Source organism: Mustela nigripes, chromosome 7 (assembly GCF_022355385.1).
Source record: "Mustela nigripes isolate SB6536 chromosome 7, MUSNIG.SB6536, whole genome shotgun sequence".
Classification (NCBI taxonomy): Eukaryota; Metazoa; Chordata; class Mammalia; order Carnivora; family Mustelidae; genus Mustela; species Mustela nigripes.
In genome coordinates this window covers 38,207,684-38,232,865 of record NC_081563.1, presented here as the reverse complement: position 1 = coordinate 38,232,865, position 25,182 = coordinate 38,207,684, and the positions used below count along the sequence as shown (strand labels likewise).

Sequence of the window (25,182 nt, the reverse complement as noted above, 5' to 3'; positions counted from 1 at the left end):
GCCCAGCACAGAACCTGATACGGTGTTCCATCTTCCAACCCTGAGATCATGACCTGAACCAAAATCAAGAGTCAGACACTTAGTCAACAGAACCAATCAGGAACCCCTGTTCGATTTGTTTTAAATTCTCTATGCCTAGGAGAGTTTAGGAAGCTGTTGTTTGTGGAATTCTAAAAGGACTGTTGATTTGGAGTCAAGAGAAATGAAAAACTGCTCTGCAGGGCCTGGAGCTGAAGCTATTTCACCTACTGCCCCTAGGAGGAGCTGTGATGCTACAGGCGGGAAGGATTTGGGCTATTCAGACCCTGGTTGACCTAAAGAGCAGGGACAAGGGTGATTCCTAAGTATGTGGTGACACATTTTCTGAAATCGAGTTTGTGCACAGGGAGCTACCAGAGGTCTGTTTTGGACATATGGCGATGCCTTTAAGTTGTCCAAGAGCAACTTCAAGTATGTGTTTAAAATTCAGAGGAAAGTCTGAGATAGCGATGTAAATGTGTACCTACCCTCTATGCTCATTCTGGTGACATGAGTACATTCCATGCACTCACACTATATTTATATCATTTCAGTTAGGTTCTGAAATTATATACTCATGAACACATATATTTTACTACAAAAGTGATTTATGCTTTCAGGTTGACTTTAGCTGGTTTGAAATTGGACAGTTAACAAGAATTTATTAACTGTTTGTTAATAGATATTAACAAGAGTTTACATTTGGGGATTTTGCTATATATTGCTGAGAATCATAGTTTTAAGGTGATTTCTGGGCCTCTTGTAGCATACAATCACATTTCCTGGGGTGTTGATATTTTGTCTCTTTCTTTCCATTCTCTGATTCACAGCTCAGTGAGCAGGCACTTTCATGCTCTCTGATGCTTTGCATAGGCTCCTCGGGTCTTGGGTTGGCTGCTGAGAGCTATATTAATAGGGTTTCTTGGGGATGGGGTCCAGGAGCATCAAACAGGGGACCAGCAGCACGATGGGGTCACAGCTCCAATTCCTCCTCTTTGCGGCACTGGGCATCTCAGGTGAGAGGCTGAGAGGAGAAAGATCTTTATAAAATTGGCAAATGACTTTACAACATGTTATGAATAAAACATTTCATTAAAACAGTTTGATTACTTATGAAAAATAAGGAAACCTACATTTTTAGATACATATTTTAGTATACTAATGAGACAGTGTATGGCCACTGTCCATTTGTGATTGCAGGTGTGTCTGGGGACATCGTGATGACCCAGTCTCCAGCCTCCCTGAACGGGTCTCCAGGAGAACGCATTGCCATGAACTGCAAGTCTAGCCAGAGTCTTCTATACAGCTCCAACCAGAAGAACTACTTAGCTTGGTACCAGCAGAAGCCAGGGCAGGCTCCTAAGCTACTCATCATCTGGGCATCCACCCGGGCATCTGGGGTTCCCGACCGGTTCAGCGGCAGTGGGTCTGGGACAGACTTCACCCTCACCATCAGCAACCTCCAGGCTGAAGATGTGGGGGACTATTACTGCATGCAGTATTATAGCTTTCCGCCCACAGTGCTTCAGCCTCGAACACAAACCTGTTCCCCAGGGCCATGGGGTAAGGGAGGCTTTGCTGAACCAGCTGCTTCCTCCCCGCTCAGCCTTGTTTCTCCCTAAGTTGTAGGATAAGCCTTTGGGGTGAATCATAGAAGAATGTATGAGTCTTAAGGGAAGATTGAGTGGATAAAGCTCTTCTATGTCTCTTGTACCAGGAGGTCATTCTGTGAAGGCTGTAATGACTTGCCATGGGCCCTTGTCTACACCATTCAAAATATTTTGGATCACCTGAATCTGAATTGTCCATACAGATGGGTTTATATTACTGACATGATCATGGCTTCTGCTGCTTCTTGCGGAGAAGGGATCAGTGGGATTCAGAGCAGAATGCTCCCCTGTAACATGACACATCAGCATTCCCTGTAACCCTTTGGCCAGCTGCATAGCTTGCCACCTCAAGACATGATTACTCACTGGTGTTTTTAAGATTGCTCTTTGCTCAGCTTCTCCTCCTTCTACTTGCCAGAGGCTATTAGAAAGGAAAAATGTAAATAGAAAAATAATATCTCACTGGATCCCAGTTGAAGGCTTGCAAAAACATTTGAGGTCCACTGAGAAAGGGCAGGGTTATGTGAATTTCACAGAAGCTGTGTAAACCTCACAGTGGAGAAGAATTCATGGTTCTGTCTCTGAGAGTAGGACTGGATTTAGGTTCTGGGACTTTGAGGATAACCATCATTTTCTGTTTCTACACTATGAAAACACTTGCATATTCTTCTGGATTATTTGGAATGTTTCTCCCCTCCCCAACAATCTGGGCTCTGCTATGAAGACTTAACCATTCCCATTACACAGATCTCAATCATCCATAAGTGTGGAGGGGAATTGGATGCTTACTGAGCATGTAGACATGCTTCATTCTTAAACATCTCAATATCTTAGGCCTTCAACTTAAACCTTTCCTTGGGCTTCATAGCAAGCTGGCTTAACTCCAATCTATTGACTAAAGAGAAACAGTGTGTACAATTATTGTTGTTCTAGATTACTCAGTAAGACTTCAATAGAAGACTCAAAAATTGCATTTGATGTTTCAGTGAAAATATAGCATTTTTCTCCTGTTGGTTGTACAGAAAGTGGATCATCAGCCCATCATGAAGGAACTCATTATTGACAGACCGAGGATATCAGAGCTGATGTGGAAACAGTTTGATCTTACTTTAAGTCATTGACTCAGCAGACTCTGAAATCTACCATTTCTCTGACCCTGTTACTTGTACTGACAGCATTCTATGTGATATTTAAACTTTGGTTCTCTATTATGAAGTAACCTCCATGGGGCAGTAGATTCTATGTAAACAGGTCCCCTTGCTCTATTTTGGTTGATTGCACGTTACCTCACAAACATCAACTGAAGTGTGTCTTATCATGCATTATTGTATCTTCCAAACACTAGAGCAGCTCTCTCCCCTGAGCTAGAGGGAAAGCAGCAGCCCAGTAGCTTGAGTGAAGCCCGGCACTGCCCCTACTCAGCCCTTCCTATTGTAACTAATGTTGTGTGTGGGCACCAGGGGCAACGACCTTTCTTGAAGACAAACAGCTGCAAGCTTAGATGTGTGAACTTCCTTTGTATTCTTCACAACTTTCTCTAAAGTAAACCAGTGTGGCTCCCTTACAGTGTAGATGCAATGGAAAAGTGGATCAGTTGTCACAAAAGAGCCTCCCTGCCCAGCTGGTCTGTGGGATTGTGTCCAGGGCTATGATCGTGTGGGAGGTGGCTATGACTTTATAGAGAGCACTAAAGAATAACAGAGCTTACCTGCCTATTACTGATGGCTGATGTGTAGGACCTCCAATTCTCTGTGCACACCTGGGGCAGGGCCCTGGGTTGGAAGATGCTTGACAGGTGTCCTGAGTCAAGTCCTGGCTCCTGTTAGTTCCAAAGTTAAGTAGTCAATTTCTCTTTTGTTGTTGTGGGAGTTGGTGATGGTTTTCTCTATGTAGAGATCCTGCCAAAGGTTTTGTTTTCTCAGCAAAGAAAATATCATGTTGAATGAAGAAAATAAGTTAAATAAAGGGATATGGCAATAAATCCATTAAGTCTTTTCAACTGAACCCAAGGACAATTTTCCTGGATTATAATATTTAAACAATCCTAAAAAGACTGTTATTAGTTTTTGTTCTTGACTATTCAGAATAGAATATCTTACCAGTTTATTCTCAGCTGATTTCTTTTACCTTTTTAACCTCTAAGAAATATTTTCAGATATCAGTTATTTTTTTCCCTTCATAGGTAGACTAAATCTAATATCAATGCTATTACTCTGCCCAGTGTCTTTGGGACATGATACTTCTGCTGTAGTAGAACAAGAAGTTCCTCAGTTTGAGATTTCGGTGACAAAGTTTTAATAGTGGCAAGTCAGATGCTGGCTGTTCACTGTGAATGGGAGCCAGCGGAGTGATCCCTCCACATGGGAGGGCTTCGAGGGGGACATGACATTGGTTTCCAGGACTGAACAGATAGAGAGTCCTGGCTTATCCACACTGAGGCAAGTTCCTAGATTAGTGTCTGTTCCCAGCCTTCACCAAGGGTCCGTGCCAGACCTTTCACCCTTTCCAGGTCCTGAGGACATGTCAGGACTTCATATGAAGGTCTTTTACTCAGTGGGGCAGACTTCCTCTCCTCATCGAACCAGGCCACCCTGGTTCACTCTTTTATAATCCTGCGGCTTTCTCTTCCTGACAATAATCACAACTTGAAATACATTATTGTGTTAATTCTAGGGATTAAGAGTGTTTCTGAAATAACCTATATCCTCACAGTAGAAGAGCCCAGGGCACTCCCCCACATGGCATCTCAGACAGACTAGAAGGCAAGGATTCAAGAAACTGGTCCCCAAATCCCTTGGGACATGCTTGAGCTATACTTGGAAATTTCTGGTGACCCAAAGTCCCACAGGGTGTTCTGAGAGCAGGTGTCCACTTTGGGCACAACCTCAAGCTCTTTGGAGCTGATTTGCATGTTGTGTCATTAGACAAAACCCCAGGCTGTTCTCAACATCCTTAAAGGCATCTTGTCAGGGCCCCCGAGGAGCAGCCTCTAGTCCAGCTCTCTGAGATGGGGTCCGGGACTCCCCTGCTATGGATCCTGCTGCTCTGGGCTCCAGGTGAGAGGGGGGCACACTGAGAAATGGTGGGCAAACTCAACTGTGGCCTCGATGCTTTCAGTGTGTCTGGGTTCCTGGTGGCTGGAATTCAAGCATTTGGCATGGGGTTCCAGTTGCCCAATTCCCTTCCATTTTCTGGTTCCTCAGAGTGTTGTCCATGACTTTGACTACAAGGTCATCAGTGCTGTGGGCCTCCACTAGGATGCTCTCAGTATCTCTGTTAAATTTGTTGTGTTTCTCATTCCAGGCTGCTCTGGGGACATTGTGCTGACCCAGTCTCCAGCCTCTTTGACTGTGTCTCCAGGGCAGAGGGCCACCATCTCTTGTAAGACCAGTCAGAACGTTGGTGACATTTGGGGCATGACACACTATATTACATGGTATCAACAAAAATCAGGACAGCGTCCAAGAATGCTGATTTATAAAGCATCCAGTCAAGCATCTGGGGCCCCGGCCCGCTTCAGTGGCAGTGGGTCTGGGACTGAATTCAGTCTCACAATTGATCCCGTGGAGGATGGGGATGCTGCCAACTATTACTGCAAGCAGAGCAAGGAGACACCTCCCACGGTGCTCTGGGTCTAAACAAAAACCTCCTCAAGTGGCTGCTCAGTCATTTCAATGAAAAAAAAAAAAAAAAAAAAAAAAAAAAAAACAGCCTTCAACTGCCAGAACTTTCAGGTCTCTGTCTTTCAGATAGAGCCTGATCTTCTCACATTAATTTGGATTTTTAACTTCTCCTATTTGCTTGAGCTCACACAAAGATCTCTGTAGTTGTTCAGCAACTTAAGAATTGTGATGTAGTGGGGCACCTGGGTGGCTCAGTGGGTTAAAACCTCTGCCTTCGTTCGGCTCAGGTCATGATCCCAGGGTCCTGGGATCGAGCCCTGCATCAGGCTCTCTGGATCACTCAGATCCAAGCACTCAGCCCAGGAGCCTGCTTCCCCCTCTCTCTCTGCCTGCCTTTCTGCCTACTTGTGATCTCTGTCTGTCAAATAAATAAATAAAATCTTAAAAAAAATGTTAGTGTAAAAAAAAAAAGAATTGTGATGTAGTTACTTTTCATTTTTTGATGAAGATTTTTCTATCTTTGTGTCTCTTTTTTAAAAGAAAATCCTCTCATTTTGAAGGAACAAGAATAGGAAGGGTTAGTTAAAGTCTCAACATAAACAAGGGGAGGAAGTGACAATGGGACAACTTCGAAATGACTAAAAAAGAAATCATATGCCTAGAGTTCACTTCTCAGCAAAGCTTTAAATTAACTCCTCCCAGAGTTAATATAAAGTCAAGACCATTTGGAAATCCATATCTCTAGATACAGGGCCTTTATTCACTAATACCTTAAGGAATTTTTATTACTAATCTTTATGAATCGATGACCAACAATGGGAGAATTGTTTCAAGAGACAAGCAGTGAGTCTATTACTCATCCTTGGGGATCAGGGAAGATATTTCCATCCATGGTTCCTCATGGTCCCTTCATGGTATCTCCTCACTGCACACAGGGATAGATTCATTTTTTTTATGAGACTAAAGAATACCTTTCAGCACTTTGCCTTGACCAAATCCTTGCATAAAATCTCTTGCTTCTAGTATTCTCACTTACTCTTTCATAGTTGATATATAACTTTTTGAAAACTATTCTCTAACAGTCACAGATAAAAATGTGACTTCTAGCTAAATATCCCAGAATATTGTTCATCTTGTGACTAAAAATATCATTACTTAATCTGTAGTTATTTAATGAGCCCCATTCTTGCTTCTCAGTGCCAGGATCCTTTTAAAAGGAGAATGAGTTCGAGGGCTAGATAACTTGCTATGCTAAAAACTCAATAGCTATGTGTCCTTCAGTACCAGAGAGAAAGGTCTATTTTGCTGAACCTTCCTGGTGGGTTCTTTTCTCTGGATGGAACCAGTGCCTGTCTTATGTGGAAAGACACACTGAGGATATCTGGATTCCAGGTCACCCACTGGGAAGCTAGTTTTCCCAGGGTCTTGAGGGTTCAGAGGTGTTTGAAGAGAACTCAGTGGATGGGCACGGTCTCAGTTGAGCAACTGCCAAGAAAAGAAGAGGGAGATCTATGGGTTTGGGATTTTCGGATAGAAATTAGGTGACTCCTTCCTTAACAGATTCTTATTGCTAAGGAAATTCACTTCACATAACAGGTCCATGAAGTTTTCCTTTCTAACAAGTTCAAAGTAAGCCTGGCTGGACAGGGACATATAGCTGAGCCAGGTGTATGCACACTTTGTAAAAGCTCAGAGAATCTCCTCTTTCCTATACCCACTTGACTTATACAAAGAAGTGGATGGCATATGTGGACTTATAAGATAGGACCTCCTCACCTACACTCAGATGATTTGCATCTCTTTTGCTCTGAAACCACAAAATTCTCAGAATTGTTTTTAAGAAGTGTTCTCAGGAGAAATGTGTGTTAATCCTATGAAAGAACTCAGCCAACAATAGATTTTCAGGCTCCAGACCTTATTCCTGTGATTGAAAGAAAGTATCTTCTGAGGGGACCTGGAAAAAATTTCGGGAACTTTCTTGTCAGGGACTGGGCCTTCACAGAAGAGGCCATCACTTGTTCAGGTCAAATGGGAAGTACCTGGGGAATCTGGGAGAGGAGATTCCTCTCAATATAGTCACCACTAACTCTCTGCATGGACTTGGGATATTTATGACCCTTCCTGAGCCTCAGTTTCATCCTGGTAAATTGTGTGCAAGTGAACAATGTGTCCTCCACTTCTCTTTAATATCTGACATTTCATGGGGGGAAGCAAAAGAGAGTCTGAGAGCCCACTCAGTTCTCTAGGACCTGAATGAAATAAGGTGCTAATCCTCACAAGCTCCTTTTTCAGGTGGCAAATGGAACAGAGAAAGCTGCAAAAGATGTGTCTCCATGCTTCTGAAGGAAGGAGCTGGTGAGGTCTGTGGTAGAGACTGGATCACTGTGGTTCTCACTGGAGCCTTGCTGACCAGAGCAAACTGGAGCATCCTCCATTCCAGGCTGCCTATGGAAACAGTAACGTCTATTTAGATCCACTGGCACTGAATTGGGCTGGGATGCCAATGGCCCTGGTGGTTGCACCAAGGATGAGGACCCTGGAAGTCTGCCCAGGTTTCTATTAGTTACCAACACTGACTCACTCTGCAGGTAAGGGCTGTCCTCTCCCCTGCAGACAATGAAAGGGAGGCTACAGCCTCATGATTTCTTTGGTGGTATCTGAGATTGGAAATGAAACATGAAAGGTGTGCCTATAATCTGGATCTTAACTGTTATCTTCCTGACAGTGCTAGGATGATTGTTCTATATTGAGGGTTTTTTTTTTTTTTAAGATTTTATTTATGTGGGACACCTGGGTGGCTCAGTTGGTGAGGCAGCTGCCTTCAGCTCAGGTCATGATCCCAGCGTCCTGGGATCGAGTCCCGCATCGGGCTCTTTGCTCAGCAGGGAGCCTGCTTCTCCCTCTGCCTCTGCCTGCCATTCTGTCTGCCTGTGCTCTCTCTCTTCCCCTCTCTCTCAGATAAATAAATAAAATTTAAAAAAAGATTTTATTTATGTATTTGAGAGAGAGAGCATGAGTGCATGAGAAAGGCTAAGAGAGAGGGAGAGGAACAAGTAGGCTCCCCATTGAGTAGCGAACCCCAATTGGGTCTCTCTCCCAGGGTCCAGGGATCATGACCTGAGACGAAGGCAGATGCTTAACTGACTGAGCCCCCCAGGTGTGCCTTTAATGAGCTTTTATGATTGTGCTGACTGAGCAAAAGTCACAGGACCCAACAACGCAGACAAAGTTTTCACTACATGCAAAATCATCTCATGTTCCTCTCACCTTGGAGTGAGAGTAACAGGAGGCAGATAAACTGAGCTGGGACTTCCAGGGTTCACTCTGTGTCCTAAGTTAGCCTGATCTCCCTGAAAGCACCAACCCAGGCATTGATATGGACTCTGGACAGCAGAGTGGGCTGGGAGCAACATGAGCAGCAGCTGTGGAGGGACACCTGGGCTTCCAGGTGCAAAGACCATTCACCTTTTCTTCTTTACTCTTGAGCAACCATCCCCAAGTGGTCAAATCAGATGTCATGGGCTCAGCCTGAGGAAGAAATTTTTCTCCTGTGCTCACAGAATCGAATCCCTTGTGTCCTCCTGACTCACCCGTCACCTACACTTGGTGAGATGGCATTTGGTACAAGTCTATGGAAAAGAAAATAGAATCCTGTGCTCCCCATCTACTCCCCATCTACTGGTAACATGCCTACACAACTCCCTTGTTCCATGATTAGGTCAGGTTGGATGAAGAATTCCAATGAGAAGAAATCTACCTCCAGATGCAACTTTCCTTTACTTGTTAGACATTTTTCTTGAAGACCCTGAAGTTGCTTCATTCTTTGTAAGGATTAGTAAAAAACTGCACTGAACTGGAACCACCTATGTGAATGGAGAGACAACCACAAATGCAGAGGTGAGGAGGACAATCTGAGATTGTATCTCAGATCGCAGATACAATTTCCCTGAAGATGGAGGTGGTGCTGCCATCCAGCACTTGGGTTACATCATCTGGCTCTGATTCTCATTTCCTATAAGTCTGGGAGTTTCCTTAGAGCAGTTATACTCCTTGATTTCTCAGCTTTTCACTTCCTTTCAAAGAAACAGCTTTATTAATGTGACTCTAAGTTCTATAAAAATCTTTTTAGTTTGTTCATGTATCTTGGTTTTTAGATTCCATGTACAAGTAAAGCATATGGTATTTCTCTTTGTCTGACTTGTTTCACTTAGCATAATACCCTTTAAGTCCATCCACGTTGTCACAAATGGTAAAATCTGATTCTTTTTTATGGCTGAGTAACATTCCATTGTATATACATTTTCCTTACCCATTCATCTATTGATGGACACTTAGGTTGTTTCTATACCATGGTAATTATAAATCATACTGCAATAAACATAGGGGTACATAATACCTTTTTAAATTAGTATTTTTTAAAGATTTTATTTATTTATTTGACAGACAGAATTCACAAGTTGGCAGAGAGACAGGGAGAAGCAGGCTCCCTGCTGAGCAGAAAGCCCAATGTGGGGCTCAATCCCAGGACCCTGGGATCATGACCTGAGCTGAAGGTAGAGGCTTTAACCCACTGAACCACCCAGGTACCCCTAAATTAGTATTTTTGAAAATAGTAAATCTTATAAAAATTCTTTCTTAGTTACAAAAAGGCTTTGAAATTTTCCTTTCTACTTATATACAGAAACCATAATATTTCCAATTCTAAAAAAAGAATCTCTGTCTCCTGCACGATAAAGAATCATGCTGTGGCCTGGGCAGTGAAACTGACCAGGAATTGACACAAGTAATAAGATTTGGTAAAAAGGTACAAGGCGATCATGTGGGGTAACAGAGCAGTCTCTGTGAGTCTCTATATCTGACCATCATCACTGAATGAGGAAGGACTTATGCAGGTTGGTTTTACTGAAGATTGCCTCAGTTGTCAGAGGATGTTAGTTTGTGTTCAATAAAATGGAAGGCTAGTGTGTGATTTGTCTGAGATCCAGATAGTCTTGGTGCAACTATTTGATCTGTTCTCCTGGAATCAGAGGTTATGAGAGGGAGAGACAGAGAGAGTGGGGTGGGGAGGGGCAGAGAGCCTCTATGTGGAGCTCAACCTCATGACCCTGAGGTCATGACCCTGAGAACACAATCCTGAGATCATGACCTAAGCCGAACCAAGAGCTGATGCTTAACAGACTGGGCCACCGAAGCACCCCAACAATGTGATACTCTTATACTTTGACCCATAGACTTTATCAGCCACAGAGTCTAACCCACACTGTTTCGGCCAACACTGGAGACACACAGAGGCCTGTTCCTTGATGGGCCCACCTGGAACTTCTCTCTAATTAGAAGGAAGACTTTCTCCTTGCATGAGTACTAAGATCAAGCCATCCAGCCAGAATGAACTTCCCCAACTGCAGGTCACTGGAGTAATTTCCTGAGCTCTGAGACCTCTGTGACCCAAGTTGGTCAACCTTCCTAAATAACTGTACTCACTAGAGGATATACCCAGTAAGTGAAACTTGGGTCAAACAAGACATAAAAGGAGAAATTAGATACTTTTTTAAACCAAAAGAAAACATGGTGTATCAAAATTTCAAAATTTGTGGGTTGCAAGAAGCAGTGAGTCTTCAAACTCATCCATTGCCCTGAGGTCCCCAACCTCTTCCTCTTACACTGACTGAGATAATCTGCTGTGTCTGCTTCCCAGGCAAACAACACGTGAGGGCAGCTGGGCCATGACAAGCAGGGAGTTTGTGTTTGGGGCTGAACCACTGTGGGAGGAACATATATACTTCGCCCGAAGTAATAAACCCCCACATTGTCAGCCTCTACCCTGCTGATTCTCAGGGTGAAATCTGTCCCTGACCCGCTGCCACTGAACCTGTCTGGGGCCCCAGTGAAACGGTTGGAAGCCTCATAGATCAGGGACTGTGGGGACTGGCCTGGCTTCTGCAAGTACCAATTTAAATAGGATTTTCTATTGCTGTGCAGGAGGCTCCGACTGGCCCTGCAGGAGATGGAGGCCGGCTCTCCAGGGGTGACCAGCAACAAGAGTGGGGTCTGAGTCAGCACGACCTCCCTGTGGATCCTAAAGTAAAGAGAGAATTGTAGGATTACATGCCAACATTATGAGTCATTTTCAAAATTTTACTTGGTAATTATTTCAGGCTACATCACTTTCTTGTAACTTTTTTAAAAAGGTTTTGTTTATTTATATGACAGAGAGAGAGCATGAGTGGGGGTCAGTGGCAGAGGGAGAGGGAGCAGCAGACTGCCCTCTGAACAGAGAGCCTGATGTGGGGCTCCATCCCAGGACCCTGAGATCATGACCTAAGCCAAAGGCAGAAGCTTAACTGACTGTGCCATGAAGGTACACCACACTTTGTGATATTTATTAATAACCCCAAATATCCAATTTCAAAAAAGAACCTAAGATTTGCAGCAGACAAAGTCGAGTCTAAAAGTTGCCTGCCTCACCCCCTTTTCTCTATGTCATAGTCTTACCACAATCTGAAACGTTCCTTGCTCTCCGGGATCTAAACATCACATGCCTCTTCCCAGAGGGTAAGAGGTAGGCTTCTAGCTCTTGGCCATAATAGACATGGAGAGCAGGAGTGTCCGTAGTGTGACCCTCCCTGACCCACTCTGCTTTCTCATCTCCCCTCTGTCCTTACCTGGGACCCAGAGCATCAGCAGCCCCAGGAGCTGAGAAGGGAACCTCATTTGGGGAAGTTTATCTGATGAGTCCTGACCAAGACGACAGCTGGTCTTTTATCTCAGTTGCAAAGATTTTATCTGAGCCTTTGTATCTTAGTCCTCCTTTAAGGAACAATATGCAAATCTCCTGGTGGCTACAGCCACTGGGTAAGAGCCAATGGGAGGGTAGGGGCCCCCAGGGGAGCAGAGTAATATAAAATGTCTGTGTTCAAAGGAAAACTCAGAGAGCTAAGGTCTATGCTGCTTGAAGAGTAAAGGCACACAGTTTGACGTTTCCTTCTTTTCCTCAACCGGTGTTCTATGTCTCTAGAACATTCCCAGTCACATTTATACTTCTTAATAAGGTTGAGTTCCATAAGTAGTTGGTGACTCTTAATCTTTCTCACATTTATTTAAACGAATCTAGGGTTTGTCTTTTTGTTTTAAATTGTGGTAAAAGTAGTGCCAAGGAAAGGGCAGAAATCTTAATTGTGCATCTGAGTTTTACATAAATTCACAGTCCATATTGAAGTGTAGAATATTTCAAATTCTCGAGATGCCTCTCTCCTTTGAGTCCAAACCAACTCTCTGCTAACCCAACCGAGGTAACTATGATTTTGACATGTTTCACAATACTTTGGACTTTTCTTGGACTTCAGCTTCATATAAGTCACAGCAAGCATCCTTTGTGTGTGTGTGTGTGTTTTTTATTCTTTTTTCAGTTTATTTTTATCATATGTATGTATGTATGTATTATGTTCAGTTAGTCACTGTATAGTAATCATTAGTTTTTGATGTAGTGTTGAATGGTTCATTAGTTACACATAACATCCTTTTGTTTCCATCCTCTTTCTAGTTTCCTTACGATTTTTGAGTGCTTCCTTTCTTCTTGTGTATTTGAGTTAGCTCCTTCCGTCACTTCTTTGAGTCTGAAGGATTTCCTTTTATGGTTTTTGTTTGCATATCTGCCAGGTATGACTTCTCTTCCTTTTTGCTTCTCAGGGGATATTGTTACTTTTCCTTTATTTCTGAAGGATAGTTTTGTGGTTATAAAACTCTTTGTGGATTTTTCTTTTCTCTTGCAGCACTTTAAATCTGTCACTGTTTGTGGTCCCTACCAGTCCCGGTGAAAAGATAGCCAATGTGTTATCGTTTCCCTTAAAAAATGAGTTGGGTTTTTTTCTTGTCACTTTCAAGATTTTCTCTTTGTTTTTGATCATTTTTACTCTACTCTGTGTAATGTGAAGCTCATTGTGTTTCTCTTGAACAGATTTCCTTGAGTTTCTTTGTTCTATAGATTAATTATGTTCCATTATGTGTGACATTTTCCCCAATATTCTGCCAATATTTTAAATATTTTGTTTATTTATTTGAGAGAGGGAGAGCGAGACAGAGCACAAGCAGGGGGAGGTGCAGAAGGGGATGGAGAAGCAGACTCCCTAATAAGCAGTTGGCTGGGTATGGATGAGGGGCTGGATCCCAGAAACTCAGGGTCTGAGCTAACGGCAGCTGCTTAACCAACTGAGTCACCTAGGCATTCCTATTCTGCCAGTATTTTAATATTTTATGTTTAAATAACCGTATTTGCTGAAGGATCTTGCTCCAATCCACATCCCACCTGAAGTCCAGTTTTTCCTGGCAATAACCTGTTAGTTTTTGTCACCATCCTTATGTTGTTAAGTGACAGATCAATTGAACTGGGGACAGAAGTGAGCATTCATGGGTAAAAAGACACAAACTCTCCTTCCTTACTCTAAGCTCTAGTTCTTTTTCAAGAATGAGCACTGCTCCATTTATTTTGTTCTTATGGCAATTTCCTAAAATAAAGAACTGAAATAGATTTTGATGATTTTTCCAGTTGTGTACAGTGCTTGTTTCTTGTTTGTTTTTGCAGAAATGACTCACTAAACTGTTTATTATTGTGTAATTGGGAGTGACTTCAGAACTGGATTTAAAGAGTCATCATAGCCACCCTGAAAGAGGGAATGAAGGTGTAGACTAACTACTTGTCCCTTGAACAATGCAGGGGTTAATGGTGCCAACCCTCTGTCCCATGCAATTGAAAATGCATGTCTAACTTTAGACTCCCCCCAAACATAACTGCTGATAGCCTAGTGTTGAGCAGGAGCCTTACCAATAACATAGACAGTAGATTAACAATTACTTTGTACGTTACATGTATTATATACAGCATTAAAACAATAAAGAAAGCTAGAGAAAAGAACATGTTATGAAGAATATCATAAGGACATAAGGAAGAGGAAATACACTATAGTACTGGACGGTGTTTATTAAAAAAAAAAATACCCCAAAACATCCATATGTAAGTAGACTTGAGTGGACAAACCGATGCTATTCAAGGGTTAACTCTAACTAAAGAAGTAATTTTTAAATAGAGAACGTGGACCCCAAGCTCTGAAATTAAGAGAAATGGAATTCAAACACTTGGAATTCTGATGCTCAGAAGTAGGCACTAGCCATTTTTTAACAACTTATGTGTATTCCAGGATGGACAAATAAGTCAACATACTGTAGACAATCAGAGTCCAGGTTGGCGCCACAAGGCACTGGAATTACACCCAGAAAATGAAGCAAAAATAGAGTAACACTTGTGGAAGCCTTCAGTAAGCATTTATGCTCTTTTATTATTTTTATTTTTACTTCTATGCCATATTTATTTTGAAATAATTTTAGACTTACCTAAAGTCTCAACTATAACAGATCGTTCCTGTGTACTCTTGCCCTAGCTTTCCTTAACAGTATCACTGCACATAACCATGGCATAATTTTCCAAACCCAAAATGAATGATAATGCTATGATATTAACAAATCTAAAGTTATATTTGGATATTTCTGAATTTTACACTAATCCAGGGGAGGTCTGTTCCTGGTGTCATGGGGAAGAGGCGGATGGTCGTTCCTTAGGGATCAGCCAGGCTGAGAGCTGAGGGGGAGAGTCAGTGTGGAACCATCTATGAGCCACCTCAGCCATGTTGTTCTGGACACTGTTTATCCACTGAAAGCAACTCTGGTCAGGATTTGGGTCTAGACCATGAGGATCTTCCTGACCTCCTTCAAGAGCCCCCCACCCTTTTAACCGCACCCCAGCTTGGTTCTCTGAGAGAAGCAGCTGCTCTGACTGATTCCCCAGAGGAAGCAGCTGTTCAGCTGAGCAGAAGGGCTGACCCCACATGGGAGGGTTGTGTTTAGGGCCATTACAATGTGAAGGTTCCCAGTGAGTGTGCTGTTCACCCAGGTATAAGTGGTGCCTCCAGTCTCCATGCTGGTGATTGTGAGTGTGGACTCTGTCCCTGACCCACCACCACTGAATGGTCTGAGTCCCTAGGAGCCCTGTGGGACACCCTGCAGGTTGAGGATATTAGTGCAAGTTGAGGAACCCGTGCAGGTGGGTGTGTCCAATGCAGGGATGGGACTGAGACTTGCTTTTCAGGCAACACAGACACCCCTTCCATTGCCACAGACAAGATGGATGGAGCCCGAGTAGCACAGCTGCCCATGGGATACTGGAAGAAGAAAGAAACTTGTCATGGAAATGCAAATATGAGGTAATAATTTTGAAGTAAGGAATGAAGTAGTACCAAAATCATATTTTCTCACAAATGTTAGATATTTTATAGACTTTAGCCAAAATTTTGAACACCTCCCCAGAATCAATTACTGAAATATCACAGTTAGTCTTCGTTCTTAATTGTCTCTGCACTGGATGAGAATAGCCATGACTGTTTCTTCCTGAATATCACTTACTGTAAAAATTATCCCCTACAGTGAACACAGATCCCCAGGGGTGGAAGGTCTGTCCCGGAAAGACCTGGATCTGGGAACCACATGAAAGCATGTCTTCAGCCTGGATGAGCAGGAGCAGAACAAAGATTCATGTCTGTATCTTAGAGGCTGTCAAGGGTCACATGTGTGTCTCTCTGCAAAGGTCTCTGCAGTGCAGTCAGCAGTCTAAACTTCAGCTGAAGGTCCCTGCAAGAGAAAACTCGTGGCTCAGGGACTGGTTTGTTCCCAAAAGCCTGGAGATGGTCCAACCATGGGCTCAAGTGGGGCAGGGCCAAGGACTGGGGATAAATATATAAGACTAAGCTCACTTTGTGAAGTTTCAGATACCATCTTAAGGATTATTATGAGAAGGGAAAAGAGTCACAAGATTGTGATTTTTAAATTGGGTATAGAGAGATGTTTCTTCTACCCATTTTTCTTTCCTGGGTGTAGTTATCATTATACATCTAACCAAAAATATTCTTCCTCGTTGTTTTAGTCATTGGCAGTCTGGGTCCACAGTTCCTGAGAAGCTGAGATGCCAGACCACGCCAGTTCTGTGTCTGCATTCAGGAAGTGACTGCCAATGTGAGCAAATGTGAGTGTGATCTACTGGTCTCCAAAACCATGAGCACCAGCCTGGGCAGCAGCTGCAGGTTTGCACTTTGTCATGCTTGCCTGAATGGGGTGCCTTGATCTATGTCCTCTGGAAGCTCATCACTGACTGGACCACACTCCAGAGATCTAGTCTTCTTTCCTTTATTGGACAAACCTTCCCACTCACTATTCCCCTTCATGTGTATTTTCTGTGTGAGTCAATTCTCCAGACTTTCATTGTGCTTGAAACATTTTGTCATAAAAGGAACCAGTTTAAGTGCCAATTACCCTTTGATTAGATCATTCTGAGTCTTTCTAAATATGAAATGCCATAGGGCCATAGATAGAGTCAGCTGTATAATGGGCAGTAGGAGGAACTATAAAACTATTGTATCAGGGACGCCTGGGTGGCTCAGTTGGTTAAGCAGCTGCCTTCGGCTCAGGTCATGATCCCAGCATCGTGGGATCGAGTCCCACATCGGGCTCCTTGCTCGGCGGGGAGCCTGCTTCTCCCTCTGCCTCTGCCTGCCATTCTGTCTGCCTGCGCTCGCTCTCTCTCCCTCTCTCTCTCTGATAAATAAATAAAAAATCTTAAAAAAAAAAGCCTATTGTATCATTAAAAGGCTAAACTCTGAAATGGAATGAAAAAGTGATGGTGATGATGATGACGGTGACCTAAATTAGTCCGGACTCTCCGCCATTAGTACCAGATAAACCCAGATTCCTCTCTGGGGTCACTTGGTGTAGGTGTCCCCTCTTGTGGCCATGTGTGGAGAGACACTCTGGGGTACTTCCTGTTTAATTGAGTGTCATTTCCAGGGGACAATGTACTTTTTCTTATACAATTTCAAACATGCTTTATTTCTGATGCCTGTGACAAATCATAATTAGTTTCCAGGTACCATACCAGAGAGTGGGAGCATTATATAGGAGATGTAGTTTTCAGTTAGATGTCAATGCTCTATGAACTGGTCTTTCCTCACCACATCTGGGACTCAAGGCCATTCAATAGTTTGGTGCTCAAGACTCTCTCATTAGCAATGGAGTCCCTATGGTGTGATCAGGTTTGGGGTTCCCAGCGACTCAGCCAGTCTGAGATTATATCACCTTCTGTTATATTCTCTGGTTGTAACCTGTGGTGTGGTTTCCTTCTTGTCTGTCCCACTGGCCTCCTCTCCCTCACATACCTGGGATGTACTGAGAGCACAGAATGATGGCTGCCCACAATACCCATCTTCAAGCTCTCTTGGATTAGATCCTAGCTTTGCTTTGTTTAGTCATCTCACAGGAGATGGTGCCCAGGGATGATCACGGAGTGGAGGACAACTTCTTCTATCTTCTCTACACTGGGTGCATCCTGGTTTTGGTAGAGGATTAAGTCAAAAAGTATGAGAAGAGTCAAATGATTCCTTCAAACTGTATTGAACGTAATACATTTGGAAGCCTGGGAGCTGCGCCTTCGTGCGTTCCTTTGCTCCCTGGTTCCACAAAAGACAAGAAGTCTGCATTATTCAGGGCTTTGCAAGCATCCTTTGCTTATGTCCCTTCATCACTGGGCTGTTTTACTTCCTCCGCAATGTTCTTTCAATCCTTTATCTGGCCCCAATTTCTCACAATGTTTGGCCTGAAAATGAATGAGTGCTCTTACTTTCCATCTGATGATCATGTTCCCTGCAATTCGTGAAGTAACAATCTGTTATTTTTAAATCAGTGCACATCCAACTCTTTTCTTAGAAAGATTTTCTTTCCTTGTTTATAACAGATTTCCACCTGGCTTGTCGAAACTTCCACCAGATCACTTGCTAGAGCAGCTCAATGCTCACACACATTCTCTCTGATCTCTGAATTTCTATCTAAAACAAGGAAAACAACTGCACTTCCCTCATCCTGGTTGATAACATTTATTTATGTTTTTGAATGTGTGTGCAGTTAATGTGATTCCCGAAGTCAGAGATACACAAAAACAAAGGTTATGATCCGAGATAGGTCACATTCCTGTCCCTTCTATTTCATAGCCATACCACCCCTGTAGGCAACAATCTCACTCTGGTTTATCCTCACAGATTTTTGTTTGTTTGTTTGTTGTTTGTTTTGTTTTTCTTTTCTTCCACCTTGTAAGGAATGTAGGATAATACAGAGAATTGTTTGCACTTTGCTTTTTTCATTTAAAAATAAATCCTGGAAGTCACTCCATATCAGTTCATAGAAATCCTCTTTTTCATGGATAAAATGTATCCGTGCTGCAGGGAATAACCTTGTACATCGCATTTGTAAGTGTATCTCCAGGAATTCCTAGAAATGGAATTATAGGTCAAATGGTTAACACACAGATAATTTTGTTACTACTGTCATATTCTTCTCTGAAGATACAGTATTCACTTCCATCCCCAAGAGCTATAAATGAGGTGTGTGTTTCCCCACAACTTTGTCTAAATATGTGCTTCGTGTGTTCTTAATTTTCTCAGATCTGATAGATGAGAAATACCATCTCAAAATAGTTATGATTTGCATTGTCTAATAATCGTGAGATTGAAAATATTATGTATACTTAAAAGTTATTTTTGTCTTTTTTTTAATTCTCTGTTCTTTTTTTTTCATGTTTCTTCATAGATTTTGATTCTTTGCCATAATTATTTTTAAAAGTTCTTATAGTTGAGAATATTGATGTTTATTTATATATAATATATTAAAAATAGTTCACTGTAGTCTTCAGTTGTCTTTTGATTTAGTTTAATTTGTAATATTTTATCATGCAATTTTGAGTATCTTTATATAATCTTTTCCATAACAATTCACATAGCACTGATTTGGTATGTGGTTGCAGGACTGGTTCATTCTTTTCCTAAGTACATTTTTAAATTTTGTATTATTTTCATACACTGTGAGTATTCTAGAGAGTAATGGCATGTGTTTTTGGCTTGTCCTGTCTTTATATGCCTTTGTACCTGAACATATTCCAGAAAATGCATTCATCTTCGAAACTCTAACTTAAATTAGTTAGAAGTACAAAGGTACAAAACTTTGTACCTTCTGAGTATTTGTGTCCATGTTTCATTTGGATGTATAATTTAATTCTACATCATTGTAAATACCACAAGATATTATTATTGTAGACAGTCAAAATTACTGTAGACTTTCCCACATATATACCCCTTGTACTGTTCTTCACTCCTTTTCAATCTCCGAACTTATGTCTGGACTTCATTTTCTTCTCTCTAAAAGTCCTTGTAGGATTTCTATTCATGTTGGTCTTCTGATGATTCAATTTGTACATTTTTGTTTTTGTAAAATGTATTTTTTTTGTCTTCCATTGTAAAGTATATTCCTGTATAGAATCCTTAATTGGCAGATACTTTCTTCCTACACCTTCAAAATTTATTTTATTTATTTTATTTTATTTCATTTTGTCTCCCGCCATCTAATGTTAAGAGCTATATGGTTTTCTTATTGTTGCTCTTTTAAAGATAATTTACCTTATTTTCTAAGAATTACATTTACCCTCTCTGTTTTTTATCTCTTTCCCCATTTTGTATGTGTTTTCTCAGCACCGGTAATAAGATGGGCCTTGGTATCATTTCGAAGGGGCATTTACCTTATTAAGAGTTCACAGAATTCCTTCAATCTGTGATCAGTTTTAGAAGTTCCTCAGTCACTACCTCTTTGAATCTTGCCTCTGCCTATACTCTCCTCTCTACTTCGTGAACTTCAGTTATAAATACATTGGACTTTTCCCCCCTGGTGTATCTATTTTGCCTTTTATGACCTTTTGTATGTCTTCTACTGATTTGATATTCCAACCTTACTCTGTATCATCTTCCTGTTTACCATTTCTCTTTTCAGTTCTGATAAATCTACTGCTAAACTCATCTGTTGAGTTCTTGACTTGGATTATTATTTTTGAATTTCTTTTTGGTTACTTTTAATCATTTCAGGCTGTCTATTAGAATTCTCAATCTTTCAGTGAATGCATTAAGCCTCTAACATCCTCTTACCTCATAGTTGCAACTTTGAGGGCAGAAATCTATTTCTCTTGCCTGTTTATTTTCCTCCTGTACTCATTGATGGAAAACCAGACAGTGTTCTATATACTTACTACTTATGTAGATTTATACACGTATTTGCTGAGAAACATTTTAATGATTTTAGGCTCCATAATGATTTTTATCAGGACACTTGGGTGGCTCAGTCGGTTAAGCGTCTGCCTTCGGCTCAAGTCATGATCCCACGGTCCTGGATCGAAGCTTACATTGGGCTCCCTGCTCAGCAGGGAGCCTGCTTCTCCCTCTCCCTATGCCTGCCTCTCTACCTGCCGCATGCTTGCTCTCTCTCTCACTCTTTGTGTCAAATAAATAAATTTAAAAATAAAAATAAAAGAACGATTTTTATCATGCAGAAAGAAATGACATTTGATTCTGGCAGCCTGAAGTGCTATTGGATGCTGTGTAATCTCTATCCAATCAAGGATTGCACTGTCCCTGAGTCTGGGGTTAGCACTGGCGATGATGCCCTGTTGGCTCTTCCCAGTCCTTCCAGCCCCCCAGGGTGTAGCCCTGCTGCAATTCCAACTGCAGTCTTCAGACTTTGCCAGAATCTTTCCTTCTCTTTGGTCCTTGAGGATTAATTTTCATCTCTGACCGTGTGATATTGTTGGAAACTTTGTTCAGTGCTGGGACTTCTCAGCCTTTTCTTTATTCCAGACTCTATGCTTCTAATGACCTGTTACTAATCCCAACTCTGCTCATTAGCCAAGGAAGAGCAAAGAAAGAAAAGTGGGGCTCAACTCTATGAGCTTTCCTTCTTTTCCTGTTTTCTTCAGTATTATGTTTTATGGTTTTTCCATGGAGGTGAGACGGACCCCTTTTCCAGTTAAGAAGCATTAATTTGAGACTGATGGACTCCATGTACCAAAAGAATTGAGAGGGTGTTTTTACTCATACAAGGGGCTCCTGGGGAGAGCAGGCTATGCAGGTTACCTTCCATGAGACAGAATGTTGAGTGTTTATCATTGCTGGGGACTGGGATGGGGGAAAGCTTCCTTGCTGGGGCATGAAATTTTCCAACAAATACACAGATTTGGGCTGAAGGGAAGATAAAATGGACATGTTCCCAATATCAAGACTTTTAATCCTTGGACATAATACGGTTTTCCATTTACCTAGGTTTTGTTTTCTTTGAATAATATTCTGTTAATAATTATTACTAATTATTTTGTTGTTTTTCCTAAATATATTAGATGTTTTTGAGGCATAAAAATAATGGGTTTTCTAATTTTATTTTTAAGCATTTATTTCCTTTATACAGAAATCACACGGTTCTTTGCATGCTGTCTTTGAATTCAGTGATAACTTATTTCTTTTGTTGTTGTTAGTAGTTTCTTTGTAAATTATTTTGAATTTTGTCAGCATACAATCTTTTCATCTTTGAATTATGATATTTTTCATTCTTCCTTTCCAATCCTTTGTTGTCCTTGTTGTTGTCTTATTACACCATCCAGGACCTTTAGAGATGTCCTTTCCTATGAATCTGATCTGATGCCATTGGTGGTGAAATTGTTCCTGAACTGGGAGTGCAGCTAAGTCCAAGGAAGAATCCAGTAATCAGAGCCCAAGTCTTGTGATGGAGTTAGTTTTCTGAACCTCAGGATTTCCCGACAGAACAGAGATGCTGAGACTGAGGAAGCACTACAGCAGCTGCTTATAAAGGAAGCACCTGGTAAAATGAATCATTGAGGTCCTAACAGAGGTTTTTGTCTTATGTTGAATCACGGTGGGTACCCGATATTATACTGATGACAGTGATAAATTGCAGCATCTTCACGTTCCAGGTTGCTGATGGTGAGGGTAAAGTCTGTCCCAGACCCACTGCCGCTGAACCGGGCTGGGATGTCCGTGGCCCTGGTGGATGCACCATAGATGAGGAGCCTGGGAGCCTGTCCAGGTTTTTGCTAGTACCAGGCTACGTAGCTGCTAGCACTCTGACTGGCTCTGCAGTTGAGAGTGGCTTTTTCTCCTGGAGACAAAGACAGCAAGGCTGGAGACTGCGTCAACACGATTTCTCCAGTGGCACCTGAGATTGGAAATAAAACAGAAAAGTCAGCCGCATAAACATCTTAACCACTGTCTTCTGGTTTGTTCCTCTGTATTGAGCTTGAGTTATTGTGCTTGCTGAGTCAAGGTGCCAAGTGATAAGACCAAACAACACAGTTTTCACTGATACGCAGAATCATCCCATTTTCCTCTCACCTGGGAGCCAGAGGGACAGGAGGCAGAGGAGCTGAGCTGGGGATATCATGGTTCACTCCGTGCCTTAACTGAGGCAGATCTCCCCCAGGACACTGACCCAGGTATTGATATGGGCTCTGGACAGCAGAGTGGGCTGGGAACAACATGCAAAGCAGGTGGGGAGGGGCATCTGGGCTTCCAGTTGCAGAGACCATTCACTTCTTCTTCCCTGAAGTTGAACAACCCATCCCCAGGTGGTTATGATAGAAGATGCCTAGAGCTCAATCCAAGGGAAGAATTTCTGACCTGTGCTCACAACATTGATTCCTATGTCCTCCCACCCCATTATTCACCTAGATTCAGCGAGATGGTGTTTGGTGCAAGAATGCTGGAAGCGGAAGAGAGGCTGGTGGTCTTATTATGTACTTTCCATTCTCAATGTGCATGGACGTCTTAGTGCATCACTGGATTGGATTGGATTGAGGGGGTGATCAGAAATTTATCTTCCAGGAATGCCTGGGTGGCTCAGTTGGTTAAGCATCTGCCTCTGGCCCAGGTCATGATCCCAGGGTTCTGGGATGGAGCCTTACATAGGCTGTGCTTGCTTTCTCTCTCTCAAACAAATAAATAAAATCTTTAAAAAAAAAAAAAGAGAGATATTTATCTTGCAGAGGGACCTTTTCTTTGTTCCTAAGTGATCTCAATAGTAGTGAAAAATCACTTGAAAACAAGTCAACAATTGACTTGTTCAATTGTTTTTGAACAATATTCTCAGCAAGACACAAATAATGGAAAAACACCTTATTCTCATAAAGTATCTATTCAATATATTCAACATTCAATATTCAATAATATCCCATATAAACATCATACTCGGTGGTAAAATTATTGAACATTTTATTCCTTGTATTGTTAAAGAGACTGAAATGTCCACTCTCATCACTTCTGTTCAAAATGATACTGCAGGTCCTAGACAGTGCAATAAGGAAAAATAAAACAGGAAGAAGAAAGGCAAAGTTACAAAATACAGAAAGGAAGAAGCAAAATATCTTTATTTGTTGATAACAAAATGCATACATAAATTCTTAGAGAACCTTCAAATAAACCACTAGAAATAATTTAACCAGGTATCCACATACAATGTCAATACATAAATATCTTTTGTGGATTAAGGGAAATTTAATTAAATAGATTTTTTCCATGCTCAAAGAATGGAAAACTTGATATTTTTAAGATTTCAGTTTCCCTCAATTTGACATATAGACTCAATGCAATCCAATTAAAATCTCCTAGAAAGTGAAAAAGGCAATTCCAGAATTTACATGCAAATTCAAAGGACCTAGAATAGTTAAGAAGATCTTAAAGGAAAAAAATAAAGTCTGAAGACTACAGTACCCAGATTTCCAGACTTCTTATAAAGCTACAGTGATTAAGACAGTTACTGTAGTTACAAAGATAGACAAATAAAAATATGGAAGAGAACAAAAAGTCCAGAGAAAGACTCCATATACATAATGATTTGATTTCTAACAAAGGCATTCAAGTGAGGTATAATTTGCTTTTTGTGTTTGTTTGTTTATTGTTGTTGTTACAAAGAATGGTAAGGTGCTATTGGATATTGAAATAAGAATAAACTGAGAAATCAAAAAAAGTTTTGACCCATCTAATACCAGGCAAAATTATGAATTATAGGTAGACCACTCTCTATGAGCGAGAGGTAAAAATAATGATGCCTGACGAAACTATAGAAGAATATTGTTAGGCTCTGAAGAGAGGCAGAAACTTATTGAATGGGACAAACATAAACATAGAAAAAGAACACTTGATCAATCTATTCTATAATCAAGAATTCCAAATCATATGTATGTATGTGGACATGTATATATAAACACAGGAAAGCTTACTCCATAGCATTGGTCAACAGGGAAATGCTAATTTGAAAGATGATACCACTAAAGCATAGTTTTATTTTTTAATTTTTCTTTCCTTTTTTATTATTGAGATGAAATTCACATAACAAATCAACTTTTATTTATTTATTATATTTATATGTTATGTTAGTCACCATACAGTACGTCATTAGTTTTTGATGTAGGGTTCCATGATTCATCCCTTGCCTGTAACACCCAGTACTCATTGCAATACATGTCGTCCTTAATACCCATCACCAGGCTCACCCATCCTCCCATGCCCCTCCCCTCTAAAACTCTCAGCTTGTTTCCCAGAGTCCATAATCTCTCACAGTTCATCTCCCCTTCTGGTCTCTCCTCCCTCATTTTTCCCTTCCTTCCTCTTTGGTCCTCTATGCTATTCCTTATGTTCTACATATAAGTGAAACTCTATGATAATTGTCTTTCTCTGCTTGACTTATTTCACTTAGCATAATCCCCTCCAGTTCCATCCATGTTGAAGCAAACGGTGTGTATTCATCCTATCTGGTGACTGAGTAGTAGAAACCATCATATATATGGACCATTCGTCTGTGGAATGGCATCTTAGCTCCTTCCACAGTTTGGCTATTTTGGACATTGCTGCTATGAGCATTGGGGTGCATGTCCCCCTTCTTTTCACTATGTCTGTATCTTTGTGGAAAATATCCAGTAGTGCAATGGCAGGGTCATAGGGAAGCTCTATTTTTAATTTCTT

The 25,182-nt window shown here is 41.4% G+C and overlaps 1 pseudogene and 1 gene segment (V, D, J or C); one reads left to right on the top strand and one right to left on the bottom strand.

Moving 5' to 3' along the window:
- LOC132022181 (immunoglobulin lambda-1 light chain-like) overlaps nt 1-22,606 on the bottom strand; it is a 31,882-nt pseudogene extending 9,276 nt beyond the window's left edge.
- LOC132022186 (immunoglobulin kappa variable 3-11-like) lies at nt 4,589-5,645 on the top strand. The segment is given in 2 exon segments: nt 4,589-4,684; nt 4,932-5,645. Coding segments are annotated over 2 exon segments (384 nt in total).
- Nucleotides 22,607-25,182: the final 2,576 nt, after the last annotated feature.